The 21,618-nt window shown below is 33.6% G+C and overlaps 1 protein-coding gene across 1 annotated transcript; it reads right to left on the reverse strand.

Annotated features, from left to right (window-relative positions):
* Nucleotides 1-241: 241 nt before the first annotated feature.
* LOC123669395 (protein 60A) lies at nt 242-16,584 on the reverse strand. The gene is made up of 7 exons (XM_045603002.1): nt 16,099-16,584; nt 8,093-8,282; nt 4,541-4,695; nt 3,692-3,892; nt 1,561-1,634; nt 679-813; nt 242-557 (listed from the first exon to the last, which is right to left on the reverse strand). The coding sequence occupies exons 1-7, from the start codon at nt 16,469-16,471 to the stop codon at nt 432-434; spliced, it is 1,254 nt and encodes a 417-aa protein (XP_045458958.1). The 5' UTR covers nt 16,472-16,584; the 3' UTR covers nt 242-431.
* Nucleotides 16,585-21,618: the final 5,034 nt, after the last annotated feature.

Raw genomic sequence — 21,618 nt, forward strand, 5'->3', positions numbered from 1 at the left:
TGAAATAACACTGACACCATTAATGAAAACAGTATAAATACGGTCTTTAAGCCAGCTAAATTGTTTTGCAGAGGTAAAATTTTAAATCAGACAGTATGTACTCTTTTTCTTCTACTTTTGGTTAAAATGGCTTTCAATAGTGCCAAATGGGCACAAATAATTTCGCCAATGTCACGTAGAATGCAGAATACACGAAGGAGATTGATCGGTGCGGACAGTATGTACTCAATACTAAAATAACTTTACAGATTCAATTAATATGTAATTTCATAGTATTCTGTGACTTTAAAGTAAGCTACAATTTGAAACATCAGCTCAAGAAAACCCTGAGAGTTTTTTTTATAAAATCTATATAGCTACCTAATTTACTTTATTAAAACAATCAAGACTAGTTTTGGCTGTCGATATAAAATTTACGACTTCATATTAAATTAATGGCATCCACAACTCTTGACAACCATATTTTTGTATTTCCGTAATATCACGTTTGAATCATCAGTGTAATAAAGGACTGAAATTGGTGAAAGCTTGATTGGAGCACATGACGGCTTCGGAACCTGAAAAAATGGTGTCATTTATATTTTTTTTTCTACCTTTACAAAGCTATTCTAATCAAACTACAATATTATTATACTTCTAAAAATATACGAATATACATAATGTTTATAAAAAGATTACCTGAGTAGGATTCAAAAGATGAACCAATGTCTGCACAATTGCATGGTTTGTTGCGTTTTTGTGAGCATTTAGTGGAAAATTGCACTCGCCACTGCAGTAGAATGCTCCGTAACCGTCAGGAGCGATAATCCAATCCTGCAGTGAATATATATTGTTATATATATTGTTATATATATTGTTATATATATTGTTATATATATTGTTATATATATTGTTATATATATTGTTTTATTAATATTCTAAAAGTCTTTCAGATATCTAGAAATTTCTCGCTAAATGCATTAAATTTTGTATGTAAACAGAAGAGAAGATAAGATAATACATTTTTCGCTGCCTATAACAAAATGCAACCATTGAAAGACTTAAATGCTAGTATATGAGTTTTGTCCTTTAATAAGTTAAGGGCATAAAAACGTAATTAAACTATTCAAACAAAAACATTTTGCGTATGTCGATTTCAGACCAAACATATTTTTTTTTTTCATTAATTCTAAGCGCCTCAGAAAATACTACTGTATACACCGTAGCCAAACAAGTTTTTCTTAGTTTAAGAAAAATTTAATAATAATATCTACCCTACGTTGTATTATACTGCATAACTTTTCACTGGGTTTACCGATTTTGATGATTCTTACTTTAATCAAAAGCTAATGCTTGTCATGTAGTCTCATTTAAATTTGATTTAGATCTGATTAGTACTATTTGAGTAATCTTTGACAACGCTTATTTATTTGATTATTTTTTGTGACCCTACAACATATTGATGTAAGTGAACTTAACGAAGTCGGTTTTTTTTAGTTTGCGATCAAACACAATTATTATGAAATACTTTCTGTTACATTATTACTTACGAGTTTGAGAATATTGCTTTTATTAACTAACCTGCCACTCCAAGTCCTTAAAACTAACATATAATGTCTGTATTTCGCAGCTTCTGGTCGTCCAATGCGACGTATCTGAAATTTCAAAAAAATATGTTATTCTTTTTTTTTTGTAAAATTGAAAATATTTTTTTATAAATCAAAATAGATATAGAGAACGAGGAGAGTTGAAACGAGCGTAAGTTGAAATAGCTCAAATTTATCGGAATCTAAAACTAATTTGGCACTTTTGCCATTCGCTAACCCTCTCAGTAAGTAAGTAGTCGCTTATGCGCTAAAATTGACATTTTCGTGTTTTGAAAAATATTGGGTCAAAAAATGGATCAAAGTAAGTTTTCATCCTTATAATCTCTTCACCTCAATTTCGTTTAATTAGCTATTTTAACCTAACTCTTCTAGGATAATTACCAGCTTTCTAATCTAAGATTTAAATAGTGATAAATTTTTGGAATTACTGTGTTGTCTTACTAAGTTATATCAGCTCAAGCTATATCCTTATGGCAACCGATTTTTAAACGCTAGGAGCACTAGGTCACCTTGTTTACATTTTGTTTTGGGTCTGATAGAATATTGTAGCACTATTCGAACTAAACCTTGGAGCATACTTCTGCTGCAATTAGTAGCAGTAGTTTGTACTGGTTGCAGTGTGTCGTTTGTACTTCATACATGCCCATGATAATTTTAATTCAAAGTAATGTATATTCTTCTATTTTCAACCGATCTTCTGTATCTTCTTCCACATCCGGTGTATTTTCGCTACAAACATTCGACACATACCGAAAGCAAAGCACAAAAGCAGCAAAAATTGCACAAAAAGGTGTAAGATTAAGTCTTTATAATAACCGGTACTACTTTGATTAAAGGTTGCCTGGAAGAGATTGCTATAAGCGATAAGGCCGCCTTTGCATACATTATTTGTTTTCGTACCTAATCTTTCTAAAATGTATCTTATTTTTTGTGTGTGCAATAAAGTTTAATAAATAGATTAAAAAAAACGGTATGCTAGCGAAAGACGAATAAGCAGCAATTGAACCAAAAAAGAAGGACTATGTTAAGGTTAATTATGCGTTGATAAAACATTCACTTTCAAATGTATTTTTGTAGTAAATTACTTTGAGGAAATATATGTTTCAACAACTTCGAGAGAGAGGCCGATAAGAGGATTCGATTGGGCTGGGCAGCGTTTGGCAGACTTCGTCAAGTCCTCACTTCGAAGATTCCGCAATCCTTGGAGACAAAAGTCTTCGAGCAATGCGTCCTGCCTGTGTTAACATACGGAGCCGAGACGTAGACACTGACGAAGGGACTGGTCCACAAGTTCAAAGTCGCTCAACGTGCAATGGATCGAGCTATGCTTGGGGTCTCTCTCAAAGACAGGATTAGAAATGAGACATAGCCCACAGAATTAGCAAGTTAAAGTGGCAGTGAGCTGGCCATCTGTGCCGCAGGACCGATGGTCTTTGGAGCAGACGGGTCCTGGAGTGGAGACCGCGTCTCGGCAAACGCAGTGTGGGACGTCCTCCGGCCCTTTGGACCGACGATCTACGTAAGATTGCGGAATTTGCGGATTGCGGAAAACCGGGACGTTTGCCGCGAACTTGGGGAGGCCTATGTCCTACAGTGGATTGCAATAGGCTGAGCTGAACTGAGCTGAACTGATGTTTCAACGCTGGGAGCGACCAATATTTCAATTAAGTACTTCATTGTAGGAGAGTTGAAACGAGTCACCAGTTGCCGAGCCCACCAGCCTTCAAGTTGACTTTTTGTAGTTACAAAGGAAATATAGGCACTGTTTATACCCATTTGTTAGATAATTACAAGGTTACAATACAAGGTTTAATACAGTATATAACACGTAACATACTATCGTTTATTTTCAAAGTTGGCTCTTAACTTAAAAACTGTTTCAACTCTACCCGGTTTCAATTATATAGTAACTGTATTCAGTGTGGAAAGTAGGTACTTAAGCAAACTATTATTTTCTTCGTACCGATTTCAATACAAAACAAGACTCTAAGTAAAACTTTGAATAAAATGTCGTTAATAAATACTAAAGAAATACTAAATATATTTACATTTTTGCGTTTTGAATAAATTCGAATTTTTGTTTATAATAAAATAAATTCACTAGCCTGTCAGAGGGTTTCTCAAATAATTTTCGGAATAGCCATTATTACGCCAGCGCCTTGCTTCGCGTTTTCTACGAGCTCCAGCGTCAGAACTATCAAGCTTGACTCCGTTCTTGAAAAACGCAACCATAAAAGGTTGCTTTCCTTCAGAATTAGCGCCTTGATCTTCTTGTACCCCTATTTCTTCTGGTTTAACATGACGCTCTAAAATAAAAATAAAAGTAATAAAAAATTCTTAAGTATTCTGTCTATACGTAAGTAGGTGCAATACATTTATAGCCTTTTTTTCACAGGCACAAAACGTTTAAAATTTAGGATATTTGAAGCTATTTGGAATAAGAAAATAATTTTTAACTGGAAAATATATTCCAGTATCACTACATAATATAAAACAAAGTCGCTTCCCGCTGACTGTATGCTTAGATCTTTAAAACTACGCAACGGATTTTGATGCAGTTTTCTTTAGTAAATAGAGTAATTCCAGAGGAAGGTTTATATGTATAAAATATGCGTAACATAGTAGAGGAACACTGATAGTTTTAGAGATTGCTAATGTGATGTCGTAAATAAACACATTTTTGCGCATATATTATATAATATATTTATTTTATACTAGCTGCCCGGACAGACTTCGTTCTATCAAAAGTTAATAAATTAAATTAAGTAAATTTTTAAGTAATAAAGTAATTTTTTTTTAAGTATTAAAACCTTCATACAAAAAAAAATAGCCGGATTGGTCGAGCCATTCGAATTATCGATTTAGTATCAGCATTGCACTCGTGCGAAGCCGAGACGGGTCGCTAGTAATAAATATAACTATTAGAGACAAGATAAAACGTCGCTAATATTAACCTGGCTGTGAATGTGGGTGTAAGGTTATAAAGAAACCCCGATTGTCTGCGGGCGCGCCGAGCCACTTCGCCAACGCTGCTGTCACGTTGAGCTCCAACCAGCCTTCGGTTCCGACGCTCGTATTTACTGCTGCGACACGCTCCATTTCAATACCACTGAAAATTAAAATACTTTTATTTTACAATTATTTTACATCAAATAATACGCGTGTCTAACAAGTGCTCGCGCTTGTGAGACAACACATGACATATTACTTTTAATTGATAAAATGGATATAAGTACTGATACAATTTAGCTCTCTCTTCTTTTCTCTCACCCTTTCTACCTATCTCTGAAAACTTGTGTATAATAAAACTTATAAAAACACTATTTTATTATTATGTACTCTTAAAATTGTTTTAAAATATTTTAGCCATCGCTCTATATTTTTTTTCAAGAAATTATTTAATTGCAATATAAGTAAATGATAATAATTATGTCAACGACATGTCAGTGTAAACATTTAATCCGTAAAATTTTATTGTTTAAAAATAATATAAATGTCTGATTTCGCATAAAAGTTAAGTAACAGTGTACGAAATTAAGTGAATATTGTATGATATTATTGTGCTGATCAATTTATTGGTGTTTCTTTAGACAGGCCTTGTTATTCTTTGTTTCGAGCTGCGATCGAAGATCATTACCCGATAATCTTCATGACATTTAAAAGTGTTTAGAAGTATTCGAATTTAATTAACTAAAAGAACCTTTTCAGTGTAAACAAATTATTAAATCAGTAAAGTGATTTGTACATATTAAAAATTGACATGGTCAACAAGTGACAAGCAGGCTCAGATGCGATTGCTAAGGCCGCCATCGGTCTCTTCAAATGCGTCCAATTACAAGAATATCAATCCAGAAATTGTTCCTATTCTTTACGGCGCGAACCTCATCGCCCTCACCAAAAAGAACGGAAGGGTGAAACCAATTGCTGTTGGATCAACACTTCGACGCCTGGCCTCCAAAATTGCTGTTGGACATATTTTACCAAAATTCAATTCGGAATTTGAACCTTGTACAGATTAAGCTTTGTTGTAAAAAGAGGCTGTGAGGCAGCTGTCCATGCCCTACGCTCTTTCCTAACTCACGGTCAGCCTGACGTGTTGCTCAAAATTAATGTTAAAAATGCTTTCAATTCGGTAAATAGGGATACCCTGCTGACAGAAATAAAACACGCTAGTTACGCTGACCCAACAAAATTATTATATCGTTCTAATGAACTGTCTTCGGAAGTAGGTTGTCAACAGGGTGACCCTCTTGGGCCAGCAATTTGTAGTTTGGCTATAAATCCGATAATTAAAAATTAAAATTCTAAATTCAACGTCTGGTATTTGGACAGCGGAACCCTAGGAGGTTATGTGGATACTGTGTTTACGGACCTTTTTTTAATCAAAAATAAATTTGAAGCCATTGGTTTGGAACTTAATTGTAGCAAATGCGAACTTTTTATAAATAACTGAGCCTTAAATTTAAATGACGTAAAACAAAAATTTAATATTTTGGCTCCAAATATTAAAATTGTTAACAGTAATTTCCTTTACCTTTTAGGTTCTCCAATCTTTGATGAATTTATTTCTCAATATATTAATAATTCAACCACTATATTTCAAAATTCTGTTGACCGTTTCCTTGAAATTAGTCCACATTATGCACTTTGCATTTTAAAATACTGTCTTTTCGGCCCAAAATTTACGTATGTGCTCCGTTGTACCTCCTTTTGGAATCACCCAGATCTTTTAACACAAGTAGACGACAATCAAAACTAGCTTAGAATCGATTCTTAATATGCAACTGAACGAGCAATCTTGGACCCAAGCATCCCTACCTATCCGTTATGGTGGTTTAGGGATTCGCAAAATTTCCTTCGCTTTACCAGCCTTCCTATCTTCTGTCCATAGTTCAGCAAATCTCATAAGTAAAATTTTATGGGCACCCCCTTCAAACTTTGAGATTGCTGGTTTGGAAGAAGCTTTCTTAATTGCATGCCCAGGTCAAAATTTTCCAGTTTCTCCAAATTCACAGAGGAGCTGGGACGACATAAACTGCAAATTGACTTATGACAATGTTTTAAGCTGTAGTACAGGCTCGGCGCGTGCTAGGCTTTTGGCCGTGGGTACGCATGAGGCCGGCTACTGGCTTCACGCGTACCCTTCGACAAATACAGGAACATTTCTTGAGCCTGACACGCTCCGAATCGCAACCTGTCTACGGCTTGGGGTTCCGGTCTGCGCTCCTCATAAATGTCCCTGTGGCAGTGATGTCGATAAGCTAGGACATCACGGTCTGTCATGCCTAAAAAGTGCAGGCCGCTTCTCGAGACATGCCGCACTTAACGATATCATACGCCGGTCCCTTGCCACCGTCAACGTGCCAAGTCTACTTGAGCCGACTGGTATTGCAAGAGACGATGGCAAGAGACCGGACGGTATGAGTTTGATTCCATGGAAGATGGGCCGGGTGCTGGTATGGGATGCAACCTGTTCAGACACGCTGGCCCCTTCCCATCTACATGGAACCAACAACAGAGCTGGTACGGCTTGTGAAGCGGCTGAAAAAACTAAAGCATACAAATACAGGGGTCTAGGCCCCGAATATGATTTTGTCCCATTCGGCGTCGATCCCCTTGGTCCGTGGGGTCCTAGCGCTATAATACTTTTTAAGGAAATAGCAAATAGGTTATTCGACGTCACAGGAGACCGAAGAGAGCTGGCAGCTACTTCGGACAAAGAATTAGTCTAGCTATTCAAAGGGGGAACGCTGCCAGTATCTTCGGAACCTTGCCTAATGGGACTCATTTTAATAATATTTTTTACTTATTATATTATGTATATATTCTACTTAAGGTTTTTAGTTGTAGGTTTATTGTTATAACTCTGATATTACCTATTTATTTATTAACTTATTTTACTAGGTAAATTATGTTATATATTATTACTATTATTTATAACTATTATTGGAGTAAAATATTTATCAAATAAATGTTTGTATTTTTATTTAGTGGATATATAGTCCATAAGATTGATTGTATAATCATTAAATACAAAGTTAGATAAACTGTCTTATATCTTCGTTGTATGAACTTTAACTCGGATTCGAGATAAACAGATTATATAAATATGAAATTTTATTGTAACTACGTACTTCAATTATAATTTTATGAAATTTACATTCAAATACCACTATTATTATCAACAAAATAAAGAAAATAAAAAACTAAAACCCGACTACTACAAAAATAAACAGTTCGTCACTTCATGTCCTTTAGAGGGAAACACAGTATAATGTGACACCATATGACCTATAACTAGCGGACAATTTCAGACGCTTCTAATGATACGTAAGTCTTCTAAATATGACAAGTATTTTGGGAGATATGAAGGAATGATAATGATGATGAACATACTAACTATACTCGTTGGCTTTGCCGTAGTCAAGTAAATATATAACCCTGTTTTAATTTAAATAGTTTTGTATTAAACAATTTGTTTTCTTAATTATTAAAAAAATGTTTACCCAAGGTTATCAACACTGATAACTCTATGTGCAACAACAGTGTACAACGCTGTTGGGTCTTCTGTGTGAACGGGGGCCTGGTGCAGCCGTAACTCTGCCGTGAGTAGAGACGAGGCGTCTCCAGGTGCACTGGTCACGTCAAACCAAACATGTCTTCCGTGCCCGTGCCGTAAGGCTCCTAAGTGATGTTCTGGAATTATATAAAAGTATCTCCATTAATAAAGGATAAAAAAAAGTATATATTAAAATAACTGAGTGAAACTTTTCTATCCGTACTTAAACAGATTGACATAGGCCAACACAGTATATTACACGCGTACGAAAAGCTAGTAATAATAAAGTTTTGACATAATTATGACGAAAAAACACCAAACTAGCTTTTGTAGTGCTCTATATTGGCAATAAAACTCAAATATAACAGAGTTTTTTAATGTTAATTAAATTTTAGACTTGTTAAATAAATGTAGAAGGAAAAAACCAATATTTATAAATATTATAGATTATTGCGATAATTTATTTGCACACTTACTGCCAAGCCAACCTAGACAATATTTACTCGCAAGCTAGAAGCAAAATTTAAATAGGAAACAGACAACGTTTCACCATTAAAATAAATCTATACAAATATTATAAGGAAGAAAGATTTGATTGTTTGTTTGCTTACATTGAATAGGCTCCGAAACTACTGAACCGACTGACTTACACTGTTGGAAAGCTACACTATTTGCGGGTGACAAAGGCTGTATAATATTTTTAAAAATATTAGGGATCCTTACTAAAACTCTAATAATATAACTCAAAGTGTAAAAAATTACCAAAAATAATTATTCTTTACATCGCGTACGCTGCGTTAACTATGATGATAGACTATAATTGTGTTTGCTCGCAAACGAAAAAAACCGACTTCAATTACATCGACGAGTAATACAACGTAGATCGACGAAAAAAATAGTCAGTAACTACGCGTTATCAAAGATTACTCAAAAAGTAGTTATCAGATCTCAATAAAATTTATATGTGACCACATGACAAACATCAGCTTTCGATTAAATTAAAAATTATTAAAATCGGTACACCCAGTAAAAAGTTATTGCGGATTTTCAAGAGTTTCCCTCGATTTCTCTGGGATCTCATCATCAGATCCTGGCTTATCATGGTACTAAGCTAGGGATATCTGCTTTCCAACAAAAAAAGAATTATCAAAATCGGTACATCCAGTAAAAAGTTATGCGGTATAATACAACGTAGGTCGACGAAAAAAGCGTCAAGTAAAAACGCATTATTAGATATAACTCGAAAAGTAGTTGTTAGATCTCAAATAAATTTAAATGGGACCAATTGATACACACCACCTTTCGATTAAAAAAAAATTGTCGAAATCGGTCAACCCGGTCAAAAGTTCTGATGTAACATACATTTTAAAAAAATACAGTCGAATTGAGAACCTCCTCCTTTTTTGGAAGTCGGTTAAAAATAATATACTACGACTTTGCAAAACACATCATTATTTACAAAAAGTGTCACAATAGTATATGTACCTATTAGTTATTAGTATAGTTATGCTACAACGAGTGCACAGCGTCACTCGGGTATGGGCCGCTTCTTAATAATTCTATTTTTTTAGTAACCTGACGCACATAGAAGGGTTTGTGTGTGTGTATTATGATTTTTAATTATGAAATTTTTGTTAAAAACCCGTGCGAAGTCGGAGCAGGCTGCTAATTACTTTAGAAACATCGTCACGAATATGTAAATTAATTATCGAATACTCCGTCGCAGGTGGCGTGTCCTCTGAGAAGCCTGATGTAACTTGACTCTATGTGCACGTGTACATATTAACGTTAAAGAAGCTGCCATAAATTACTATAATAGATTGTTTAGTAAATTTTAACGGTTAAAAACTAATATAGTTTGTTAAACAGGATATAAAATCATCGATATATTTGACAATAATTTTATGGAATAAATTATTATTTACTTATATAAAATACTTCAAACAAACTATGTTTCATAACGAAGTGTATATTCATATCAATTTAAGTACATAAATGAATTATCGACTTTTAAAAATATATTTTTTTAAATAAACTATCTGTAAATATTTAAATAAAAATACATATGGCGGTACAACGTTCACCGAGTCAGTTATATATAAAACAGACCACGACAATTTACCAATTATTCAATAATTTGGCACGTTCGGGCATTATTATAAATAAATAAATAAATTTTTACAACATACACACACGGTCATCTGTTCCTAAAGTAAGCAACTTAATGCTATACATACATATTACATATTTCTACATATTTCTTTTTTGATAAACATATGTATATAAATAATACATAAAAGCCTAGCACATGCCGAACCTGTACAGCTTAAAAGATTGTCATACATAAATAAATAAATACCTATATATATTACAACCAGACTCGGGGTGGGAATCGAACCCACAACCCGCCGGAGCAGAAAGCAGGGTCACTACAAACTACGCAAACGGACTAGTCAAAATATAAGAGAGAAATTTTAGTAATATGGTCTTGTGAACAAGCTTTTCGTTTATGAATAGTTACGAAGGCCTTGTAGTACGTCCTATCCCGAGTTCACTATAATTTATTATCCCAAACCTACTGCAATCTACGTATTTTGCTTTAGTTATTTTTTTAAGGGATTTGATTTTAACAATAATAATAAATACGAACACACTTTATGTTACTTTACTTATATATTCAGTTCATCTTACATTTTTACATCTACCCAAACATAAAATTTTATCAGGTTATGTGGTATGGTATGGCTATTTAAAATAATTAAAATTCATAATTCGTCTTACAAAAAAAAATGTGACTCGTTTTAGGTTAATAACTTTAGCATTCATCTTCAGCATGTAATGTATATCGAACTATGAAAACTATTTATCTCTCAAAAGTCCATTTAGCATGTTAATAGACGACAATAAGACTCAATTAGGAAGACTGTGTGTATTTCAATCCAGCAGATAATATAATATATCGCTGCGACACTGCCGACCTTAACGATACTGAATAAATTTGTCTATTGTTAGATTAAAATAATTACATCGTAAATATGTATCCTTTTTTTAATTAAACAATGGCATATTTTAGGAATAATTAGGCCATCAAATTAACTCGGTCCGTTTTTTGAGTGAAAAAAATGATTTGTTAATTCTAAAACAATGAAAATAAACAAATTATTCGAAGTACGGTCCTACAAAAGCTATTACTTTTCCCTACCTCTCGGTTCATTTTCGAATTCCAATTCAAAAATATTTCCCATCTTTCAAATTAGGAAATATTTGTTGACAAATCATGCCAATCATGTACCCTTTGATATAACCACTAATCTGAAAGAGGCATATCCAGGAAATACAGCGGGAATGGTAAAATCTCCCACAAAATAGTTTTTTTTTTAATATTTTCAGTATTGGAATACTAATTATTACATATATTATACATCATATTATACTAATTATTATATAAATTAATTGGCTAGAGCGCCGACACGGTCAGTCAGGTCAGGGTCATGCAGGTTCGATCCCCGCTGAAACGGTCGATTTTTGATATGATATTAAAAAATCTTTAAAATAAACAATTTTAATCATATGAGTCCGAACTTTCGTCTTGCCCTCTTATACTAGTCACTATTCCTGTTATAAATGCCCTTAATGGAAAAATTACCAAGCTTTAGCAGATTATAGTTTACAATATCTTATTGATGCAACCAGACACACAACATTACCTTCAAATGTGAATATTAAGTGTTGGTGTTGATACAGGAGTTGAGATTTGACGGGCTTAACGTATCAGTTTTTATCACTTTACAAGCAGATACAAAAAGTCTTAGTTCTTGTTTAAACCTTTGAAGCAGTTATTCAAAAGTGAAAAATCGCCTTTCAACTTCAGTTCCTAAATCAGACAATTGCCTTGCTTTTAAATCGTTTCCGTGTAATTCATTCATAGTAAAACTTTTTATTGTGTGTGAGTAGTCATTATGCATGCTTGCATTTGTCTCCGATTTTTACCGACTACTGTCGTGTAAAGTTTTTTATTTTCGAATTTCTTCAACATAGCATTATATTTTGTATGTTTTGTACATATCATCAATCTAGACAAATAAATAAAATTGGAGTGTCTGTTTATATATGTACTAGCTGTGCCCGCGGCTTCGGCGTTGAAATTAGTGTGTCACAAAGTTTTCCCGACAAACTTCCAGTGAAACTCTCATCAAAATCGGCTTAGCCGTTCCGTAAACCTTTCTCTTGCCAATGGCGGAGCCCTCTCTCCAATGGTGAAACCGCATGAAAATCCGTTCAGTAAATTTTGAGCGAATCGATCACATACACTTTTGGGGACTTTGTTTATAATACACTAACTGTTGCCCACGACTACGTCCTCGTGGTTATGAAGATATGCATTACTATTAAGAAGTTTAACGCAAATTTTTTTTTTTTTTATTTCAGTCACTTGAAATGCTTATCAAACTGAGTAACTTTTTAAAAGGCAGTTAGTATAATTTAATAGTTATTTTTATAAAACCTCTCTATACACCACATTTTTGGTTTTATTTTCAGACTGTATATGTTTCATACAAACTATCAACCCCAATTAAACCCCCTTAGCGATGGAATATCGTACAATCCGTTCTTAGCGGACGTCTGCTAACTATAATCTACCTCCCTGCCAAACTTTATCTTTGTCCAACCTGGATGGATAGACCATCCAGCGGTTTTTGAGTTCTAGTGATGAGTGAGTCAGTGACTTTTCTCTTTTATATATATAGATTACGATGCATTATTTGGACACCTCCTCACCATCTATAGAGCATATATTTTAAATTTCAAGTCTCTTACTTCAAAAACATAAGACTTTCATACAAACTTCCGACCCCCGTTTTACGTTTAAGAGGATACTCTTAGAGGTCGATTTTCGTAAAATCAGTTCTTAGCGGATGTTTACGCCCTATAAGAAACCTACCTGCCAAATTTCAAGTTTGTAGCTGTTATAGTTTCGGAGGTTTCGTGATACATGCATAAAAATATATTAAATCAATAAAAAAAATTACACACACTACCATGTATTTGACACAACACGCATATTATACACTTTTGTTGATTGTCAAGTCTGTAGTAATATTGAAATTTTTTAAAAAAGGTCTTCATTTTCATAATTTTTTTGCTTCTCTTTTATTTAAATTTTTAATTGTGGTTGAATTTCGACCTCTGGGCGACCACTAGTAATATTAAAATAACCGCTTTTTACTAAATGCATATAACACGGTAAATATAACAAAATAACTGTTTTTTACAATTTTTGTCTGTCTGTTTATCTGCCTGTTTGTTCCGGCTAATCTCTGAAACGACTGGACTGATTTTGACGGGACTTTAACCGGCAGATAGCTGATGTAATAAGGAGTAACTAAGGCTACTTTTATTTTAGAATTTGATTTATTTTATAACTCTGCGAACTGAAAAATTACTTTTTTATTAAATTCTACGCGGACGAAGTCGCGGGCACAACTAGTACATATAATAAAAATGTAGCGGGTCACTGCTGTCTGTAAATTTAAGAGATATGAGATAAAATTTATTGGGACCTTTATTAACACAAATAGCACCCAAAACAATGATTGTAAGAATTTTTGTCTGATTGTCTGTGCCTTCGTGCACGCTAGACTCGGAAACGGCTTATCAGATTTAGATGTGGTTTTTACTAATATATTGTGGCAAACTTAGCTTAACATTTGTGTTTGTTTCATGTCAATCGGTTCATAAATAAAAAAGTTATGCCAATTTAAAGAATCACGTTGAACATGTAGTCACTATTCCACGGGGACGAAGTCGCGAGCATACCAAATTAAAGGATATAACTATCTCAACTGTGCATACTACTTCTTGTACAAAAACCAAACGTAGAATATATCTGTAAAAATATTTACATTCTAAGCAATTATTAATTTAATATAACTTTAAAAAAACTATCGTTTCTTTTTTATAACAAGCGTGCATTTGACGTAGAATGAAAGACAAAAAATTACCGGTAACCCAAGAAAAGGTATACGGGCCTTTTAACGACTGACTCATTTTTACCTGCGAATCCCAGGCAAAATAATAGAATTATACGGAATTTACGAATTACAAAAAATAGTCCTGTATTTCTACTTATTGTAAATAAAAAAGACTGATTGACGTTCATAATATATAATGGATAAGTCACATTCGATATCTTATCTGTATGAGTCACTAATATTATTATCTGCTATCGAAACTTTTTGAAAAACTTTTTGAAAACTTTCATGGTCAGGTACTTTACCAGTTTTGTTTGTATGTGTTTTTGTGCACTATTATTTATTATACAGCAATACCGATATAAGAAAATGAAAGATAAATCAAAATATAGAGGATGTCCGACTCCTAACTGCATTTCTTCAATTGGGGGGATTTCGTAGAAGTAATAGATCAAGTTCCACATGAAAAAAAAATCCTAGACCATTTTTAAATTTGACTTTATTTAAACAGACGAGCTACTTTGATAGACTTATTCCGCGTGATACCTTTCATGTGCGCGTAAGCACGGCTATAACTTATAATGTAGAAGGTTCTGCGAGAAAAAGAAATAGATTCCATATGCGATTCTTTAGTTGTATTCGATAGTTGATATTAATATTTCACTTTATCGACGTTTTTTTAGGGCTAAGAGAAATAATATTGGACGGTCTTGCAAAAATTCGTCATCAGAATAGCTAGTATATGAAGGCAAAGTAAAATTTAAAAAAAGGCTAGGATTTTTTTTCATACGAAACGTAATCTACTCGTATAACACCTACGGAGAAGACAATTTGAATTTATAAATTATATAGTCTGTAAAAACGGTTTTACATTATAACCTGATGTAGGTCATAGCAGGAAATATCCTGCTCAAAATCTGGAGCAGCCCGACGGGGGAAGTACCTCGACCTTACAGAAGATCACAGCTAAATAATACTGCTTTCAAACAGTGTTGTGTTCCTGTGATGAGTAAGGTGACCAGAGCTTCTGGGGGTGATTGGCTGTAGAGACCTGCAACGCGCTTGCGATGCATGCTTGTAGTGTTGCAGACGTCTATAAGGCTAAGGTAATAGCTTACCATCAGGTGAGCTGTACGCTGGTTTACCGACCTTAGTTATATAAATGTATATATTAACTAGACCTCGCGCCTATGCCCACATAGTTGTGATGGAACTTTTCGAAAGAAAAAGAAGCCTATTGTTTGTCTTCAACTACTATATATATAGTATCATACCAAGTTTAAAAAAAATAGTTTTACCGTGAAAAAATGAAAAGCATCTATACATTCATTCCTTTCCCATTCTTACAAACTTTCTCATTTCTACGGATTATAAAATATTCCCAGAAGAATTTCTTAAAATCATTTTACGAATCCCACAAAACCGTTACAACTACAAGCTGGTTATAAAAATCCATTAAAAGTAGTAATGAATATATATATATATATATATATATATATATATATATATATATATATATATATATATATATATATTATTAATTCAATCGTAGCGTGTTGTTAATTTAATCGTCTTATAGTTGAATTTTATCTCAAAACTACTTCCATTTTATGTTACACATTCACAACAATTTCAACAATATTAGAAGTTATGAATGCAAAATCTTTATCTTAAAAAAGTAACCAAAGCAATATAAGATAATACTCAAAATCATACTTTTTACGATTTTAAATAATACTCAAATATATTTTCTCATGTACATAACTGTTACTACTAACCTAATTAATTTTAAGGAATGATATTAAACAACTGGAATAGTGTTTACCGCTGATAAAGCTAGGCATAAATAGCCTTCTGAGAAAATACACATTACGCATATATTTGCAACGTTGTTCAATAATGAATACTAAATAAACACAGGATACAAACAAAGAATTGAATTATTGTAAATTATAAATTGTATTCATTCCATAGTACTTACTTTTACTTTGAAATGTCATTATCAGGTCACTTTCATCGATGGCATGCTGTTCTTCTCCACTAAGAGCCATTTCAGAACTGCGAGTTGGTCTAGCTTGTTCATGTTCCTCTGCTAGTTGCTTATAAACGTCGAGTAAAAAACTCGGTGCCGAGCGGTCCAATGGTGGCGCTTCTGATCGCCGGGGTCTCTCACCTAGGCCTAAAAGCTCTAATATTTCATGTTCAACAACTTGCCGTTCATGTCGCGTCATGGAATGATGTATTATTGTTTGATCGACACCATTATCGATATAAAGTCCAGAGAGTGCGGCGTCGGAACCAATAATATATAGTAAATAAATCGCGCACAACCACGACGGCTTCGGACCAGTCATATTCTTTAGACCTCTAGCTTAGTAAACGCGATGAGCACGCCAATACAACTGGCCAGTGAACCGATAAAAGACAAATACGCCCGAGACGGGACCAAACCGCAGCCACTGAACCTGCCCACTCAAGGTAGGCCGCCGACGGCGCGCTCGCCACGAACTCCCCTCCCTCACCTTCCATACATCGTATAAAATAATGTAAACATCGCTGCGGCAGCCGACCAGCCGCGCGCATTCCTGTCTTTATAATTGATCGGTTTGAGAATTCGATCGCATGATCCAACGGCATTACTTAGCCAAATGATTTTTAGTTTAAAATATACTACTTACCGGTAAACCGACTGGTTTCGTTAAAATATTGCTTTTTAAAAGTGTTTTATCGTAGGACGAAAAAGGAACAGACACAGGATGAACCAGTACCGATACTGGTTAAAAAATTACTAACTTTTTCCTCTTATATATAATGTGCTTGTACATTACGAATAAAGGAATTTTACGATATAAATTATAATATAATACTTTGAATAGTTAGGGGTTCTGTAAAGGGCTTACTATAGACGGTCTTCGCGGTCGCTTAAAAACGAATATAAAATCATCATATCAATTTTGACCTAACGGGTACATTGTTCCATAGCTTAATTGGCTAGAGCAGGACTACCCGAACAACGACCCTTGGGCGGGCTTGTTTTCATGCGGCCCGCGACGCATTTTTTAAAGTGTAAATTAATCAGAAAATAGTTTTGGACATAAATAGTTTGGATAGTATAATTATTTGTCAAAACGTATATTCAATATTTGGTATAATTTATTTATCTTTATTGTTGTAACATTCCATTCGCATGATATCATTAAAAAATGAATCTTTTACGATTACTGGGGGATTTCTTGGAAAGTATTTTGTTTTTGGAGACTCAGTATTTGTTGGTACCCGTGTTAGTTAAACTTGTGCTTTCACTAAGTTCGTATCGCCACTTCTCGTACCTATACCGCTGTGAACTTTACACATTGTAATAAGTATTTAACAAGCAGTTTCGAGAAAAATAATTAACTTCATTATGTCTACGAATAAGCGAAAATTAAATGATGAAAATCGTGTATTTAAGGAGAAGTGGGTTGACTATTTTATTTGCAACAATAATAATAAAATTCAGTGTATGATTTGTATTCAAGTTTTGTCTGTAAGTAAATAATATAATGTTAAACTTTATACATGAAAGAAAAATATAAAAGACATGTAGGTGAAGCAAAGAAATTGTTTCGGCATAGTATGAGAAAAAACTTACGCAACAAACAAGCTTTTTTTCAAAAGTAAATACAGACAATGAACAAAGTTTGGCTGCTTATTATGAAGTTTGTTTGCAATTAGCTAAAGCTAAAAAACTATTCAGCGATAGACTTTTTATAAAACAATTGCGCAGTTGCCATGGCTTATCGCTTCATGCAGCTGAAATTGGGGGACAAATTTGAATCTGTGGCTTTATCTCACCAAACAGTTGCGCGACTAATAGATGATATGGGCGAATATATTTCGAAAATATATGTGATTATATTGTAAAGTGTTAATATTATTCATGATGTTAGGATGGAAGTACCGATCAGACAGATATCGGTCAATTAATAATTTTTATTCACTTCATTTCAAAAGATTTTTCGATCGAATTAACGAAGGAGTAATAATAAAAAATATATAAAATTCTCGTGTCGCGGTGTTTGTAGTTAAACGCCTCCGAAACGGCATGACCGATTCTCATGAAATTTTGTGTGCATATTGGGTAGGTCTGACAATCAAACAACATATATTTTTCGTCCCCCTAAATGTTACGGGTAGTCCACTCCTAATTTTTTTTAATTTTTAGATAAATTATTTATTCTCTGTTTTATTATAATTTGGCGTTGAAAAATACATACAACCCTAAATTTTCACCCTTCTACCACCAACCCCTATTTTGAAATAGTGTTTAGCGGCAAGACATTTGCCAAGTCAGCTAGTAAACATATTATAAAGAAATGATTACCCTTTATTTTTTTACTAGAAAACAAAAAAAACATCTGCGGCCCTCCAGCTGTTGTAGTAAATTTAATTAGCCCGCGAAGGTATAAAGTTTGGACAGCCCTGGACTAGAGCACCGACACGGTGAGTCGAAGATGCAGGTTCAATGGACATGATCAACTAAAGCGGTCGATTTTTGATATGATATTAAAAAATGTTTAGGATAAAAATATTTATTAAAACTTCTAAAACTGTTGTGTCTATTCTTAATTACACTTACAAAAAAAAAATAATGCCACTAGCTGTGAATATAATCAAATATTTACACTATTATCCTCATCATATTTCACAGCAATAGCCCAACTTATTTTTGTAGTCAAAATAAAAATTTACGGACAATAATTTCTCCGGGGCTGTAAGCCCTACGAGAGCCGGTGGAGAAATCTACAAGAACAAACAACCAGATTAGAAAGTAATATTTCTAATACTTATGATCTAGTATCGAACCAGCAACTGTTGCCACAGAACTTTCGCCACCACTAAGTTTTAAGCCTTAACGAATAATTAATTTTTGAGCTAGGAAATGACGTAGTAATTCATAAATTTTGAAAAAGAACTAATAATATTTCAGAAGTAATTATATAATTAAATCTTCCCTTTTGTTTCTTAAAATCAACTCGGCCTTAACTTCATTTTATTTTAATTTACTCATAGCTTTACACAATTAGTAAAATCATCGTAGGCGTAGGAAGCAGCTGATTAGAAACATACGAATGCTATACGTGTCATTGTTGGCTACACACAAAACGAATGTTCAGGAATATTTCAAACAAAATTATTCACAACGAAATATTCCTAAGACTACAGAAACATAAACTGAATTATTTTACCAAATCTATAAATACACATTTTTTTAATATAAACATAATATACACATACTTAAATATTATTACTATACGTATCATCACTCGGGATAAAATGTTTGTATAAATCGAGAATATTTTGTTGGGATTCCTTTACAAAGCTGTTAAAAATCTAGTTAAAAAGTATTAATTTTATATGACTATTTTGAGTTATTTTAAATAATTGTTAATTTTAGTTATAAGTAATTTTATATCTATACAAATAAATAAAATTGGAGTGTCTGTTTGTAATATAAAAAAAAAACGCTTTTTACTAAATGCATGTGGATGTATACCTACCCATACAATACATATAACAATGTATTGTATGGGAAATGGTGACTGGTGATTAGTACGTATACATTTGTTCCCCGTATTCAAAAATTGATATCTGCGATAATGTCAACCAAAAGTTTGGAAAATTGTGTTCGCGAGTTGATTAATACCGTTGCCGTGCTGCACAATAAAGTGAACTCATTGGAAGTACTCGTAATTGAGCAAAATAGATTAATTAAAAATCTATTGGACGGATCAGCTGTGCAGAATATAGAAGGTGATGAGGGTAGATCGAAACAACGACCAGTGCGTGAATGTCGACTTCGTGCTATCTCAGCTATCTCCGCTCCGAAACGTAAGGTACGAGTGGTGCCGAATATGTCCCCCGCGCCGTCTGTATTGAACAAAGGAACAAGCGACGTCACTGCGACCCCTACTATGAATGTGTCAAACAACTCGAATGTCACCTCGCACGAACCTGAGAATGCGGAGCCAACAGATTGCTTCGAGTGCGACGCCCACACGGATACCAATAATGAGTGGGTAACTGTGAGATCGAAGCGAGTTCGCCGTTCGTTAAATAATGTAGCTCGTGGTACGGCCGCTCCGGGTACAACCGAACTTGAAGCCGCGGAACGAAAATGTAATCTTCACCTATACTATTTAAAATCAGGAACGACAGTTGAACAAGTAATTAGGCATCTTTTAAATATATGTCCCGATGATAGTTGCTTCGTCGAACAATTAAAGTCCCGTGGCGACTATGCGTCTTTTAAATTAACTGTGCCTTTCAAACATATGAATATCTATATGTCCCCCGAACACTGGGCTGAGAATGTGCATATTAAACCGTGGCGTAATGGATTTCGTAAAGAAAAAACCTCACAAGTGTCGTAATGTAAAGTACCTAACCATCTTTTACCAAAATGTACGGGGGCTACGTTCGAAATTAGACGTATGTAAAATCTCAGTGATTAGTGAAAATTATGATGTATATGCTTTGACGGAAACTTTTTTAAACAGTACTATTAGTGATTCCGAATTATTCCCTAAAGGATATACAATAGTGCGAAAAGATCGGGCCAATGATTCCGGCTGGGGAGGTGTTATGTTGGCTGTCCGGGATAAATATAAAATTGATATTATTTGTTTAGGTGATAACTATGTTACCCTTGAGGCGATTGCGGCATTCGTTAGAATTAAGTCTTTAACTTTTATATGTTGTGTATTATATATACCTCCTAGCTCCAAAGATGAAACTTTCTGTAAATATTTTGATTTATTAGAAGACTTGTGTTCCAAATACCTGCAAAATAAAATTTTAATATTTGGAGATTTTAATTTAAATTCTGCAAGTCAAAATGTCATTGTAAATTATAATAACATGGTATCGTTTTGTAATTTGACTCAACTTAACACCATCGTTAACGCTACTGGAGGTATATTAGATTTGGTTTTATGTAATATCAAGAACAATATATATCTCAGGAGTGATATATTACCACTTGTCCCTATAGATAAATATCACCCCCCTTTACTAGTGCAATTTGATTATTATAATAAGGAATCGAATATAGAAAAAAAAATAGATAATAAAATAACGGCAAATTGTAATGCATGGAATTTTCATAGGGCCGACCTTAATAATCTGTACATGCATCTCGAATTATTAGATTGGAACGATGTATATAATAATCAGGATGTTAATAAGGCTGTTGACACATTCTATAAAATTTTGTATGACTGCTTTGATAGATGTGTTCCTAAAAAAAAAGTAACGCTAAATACATCACGTTATAATTATCCGACATGGTTCACACCTGAGATTATACGTACTATTAAAAACAAGTATTTTCATTTAAAGAAATATAAGCACAGCGGGCAGGAATTTAATAGAGAAATGTTTAAGTTTTATCGAACAATGACTAAAATTTTAATTAATAGTGCTTTTTCAAATTATGTACATACATTGGAAATTAACTTGA

This window comes from Melitaea cinxia, chromosome 3 (genome assembly GCF_905220565.1).
Source record: "Melitaea cinxia chromosome 3, ilMelCinx1.1, whole genome shotgun sequence".
NCBI lineage: Eukaryota > Metazoa > Arthropoda > Insecta > Lepidoptera > Nymphalidae > Melitaea > Melitaea cinxia.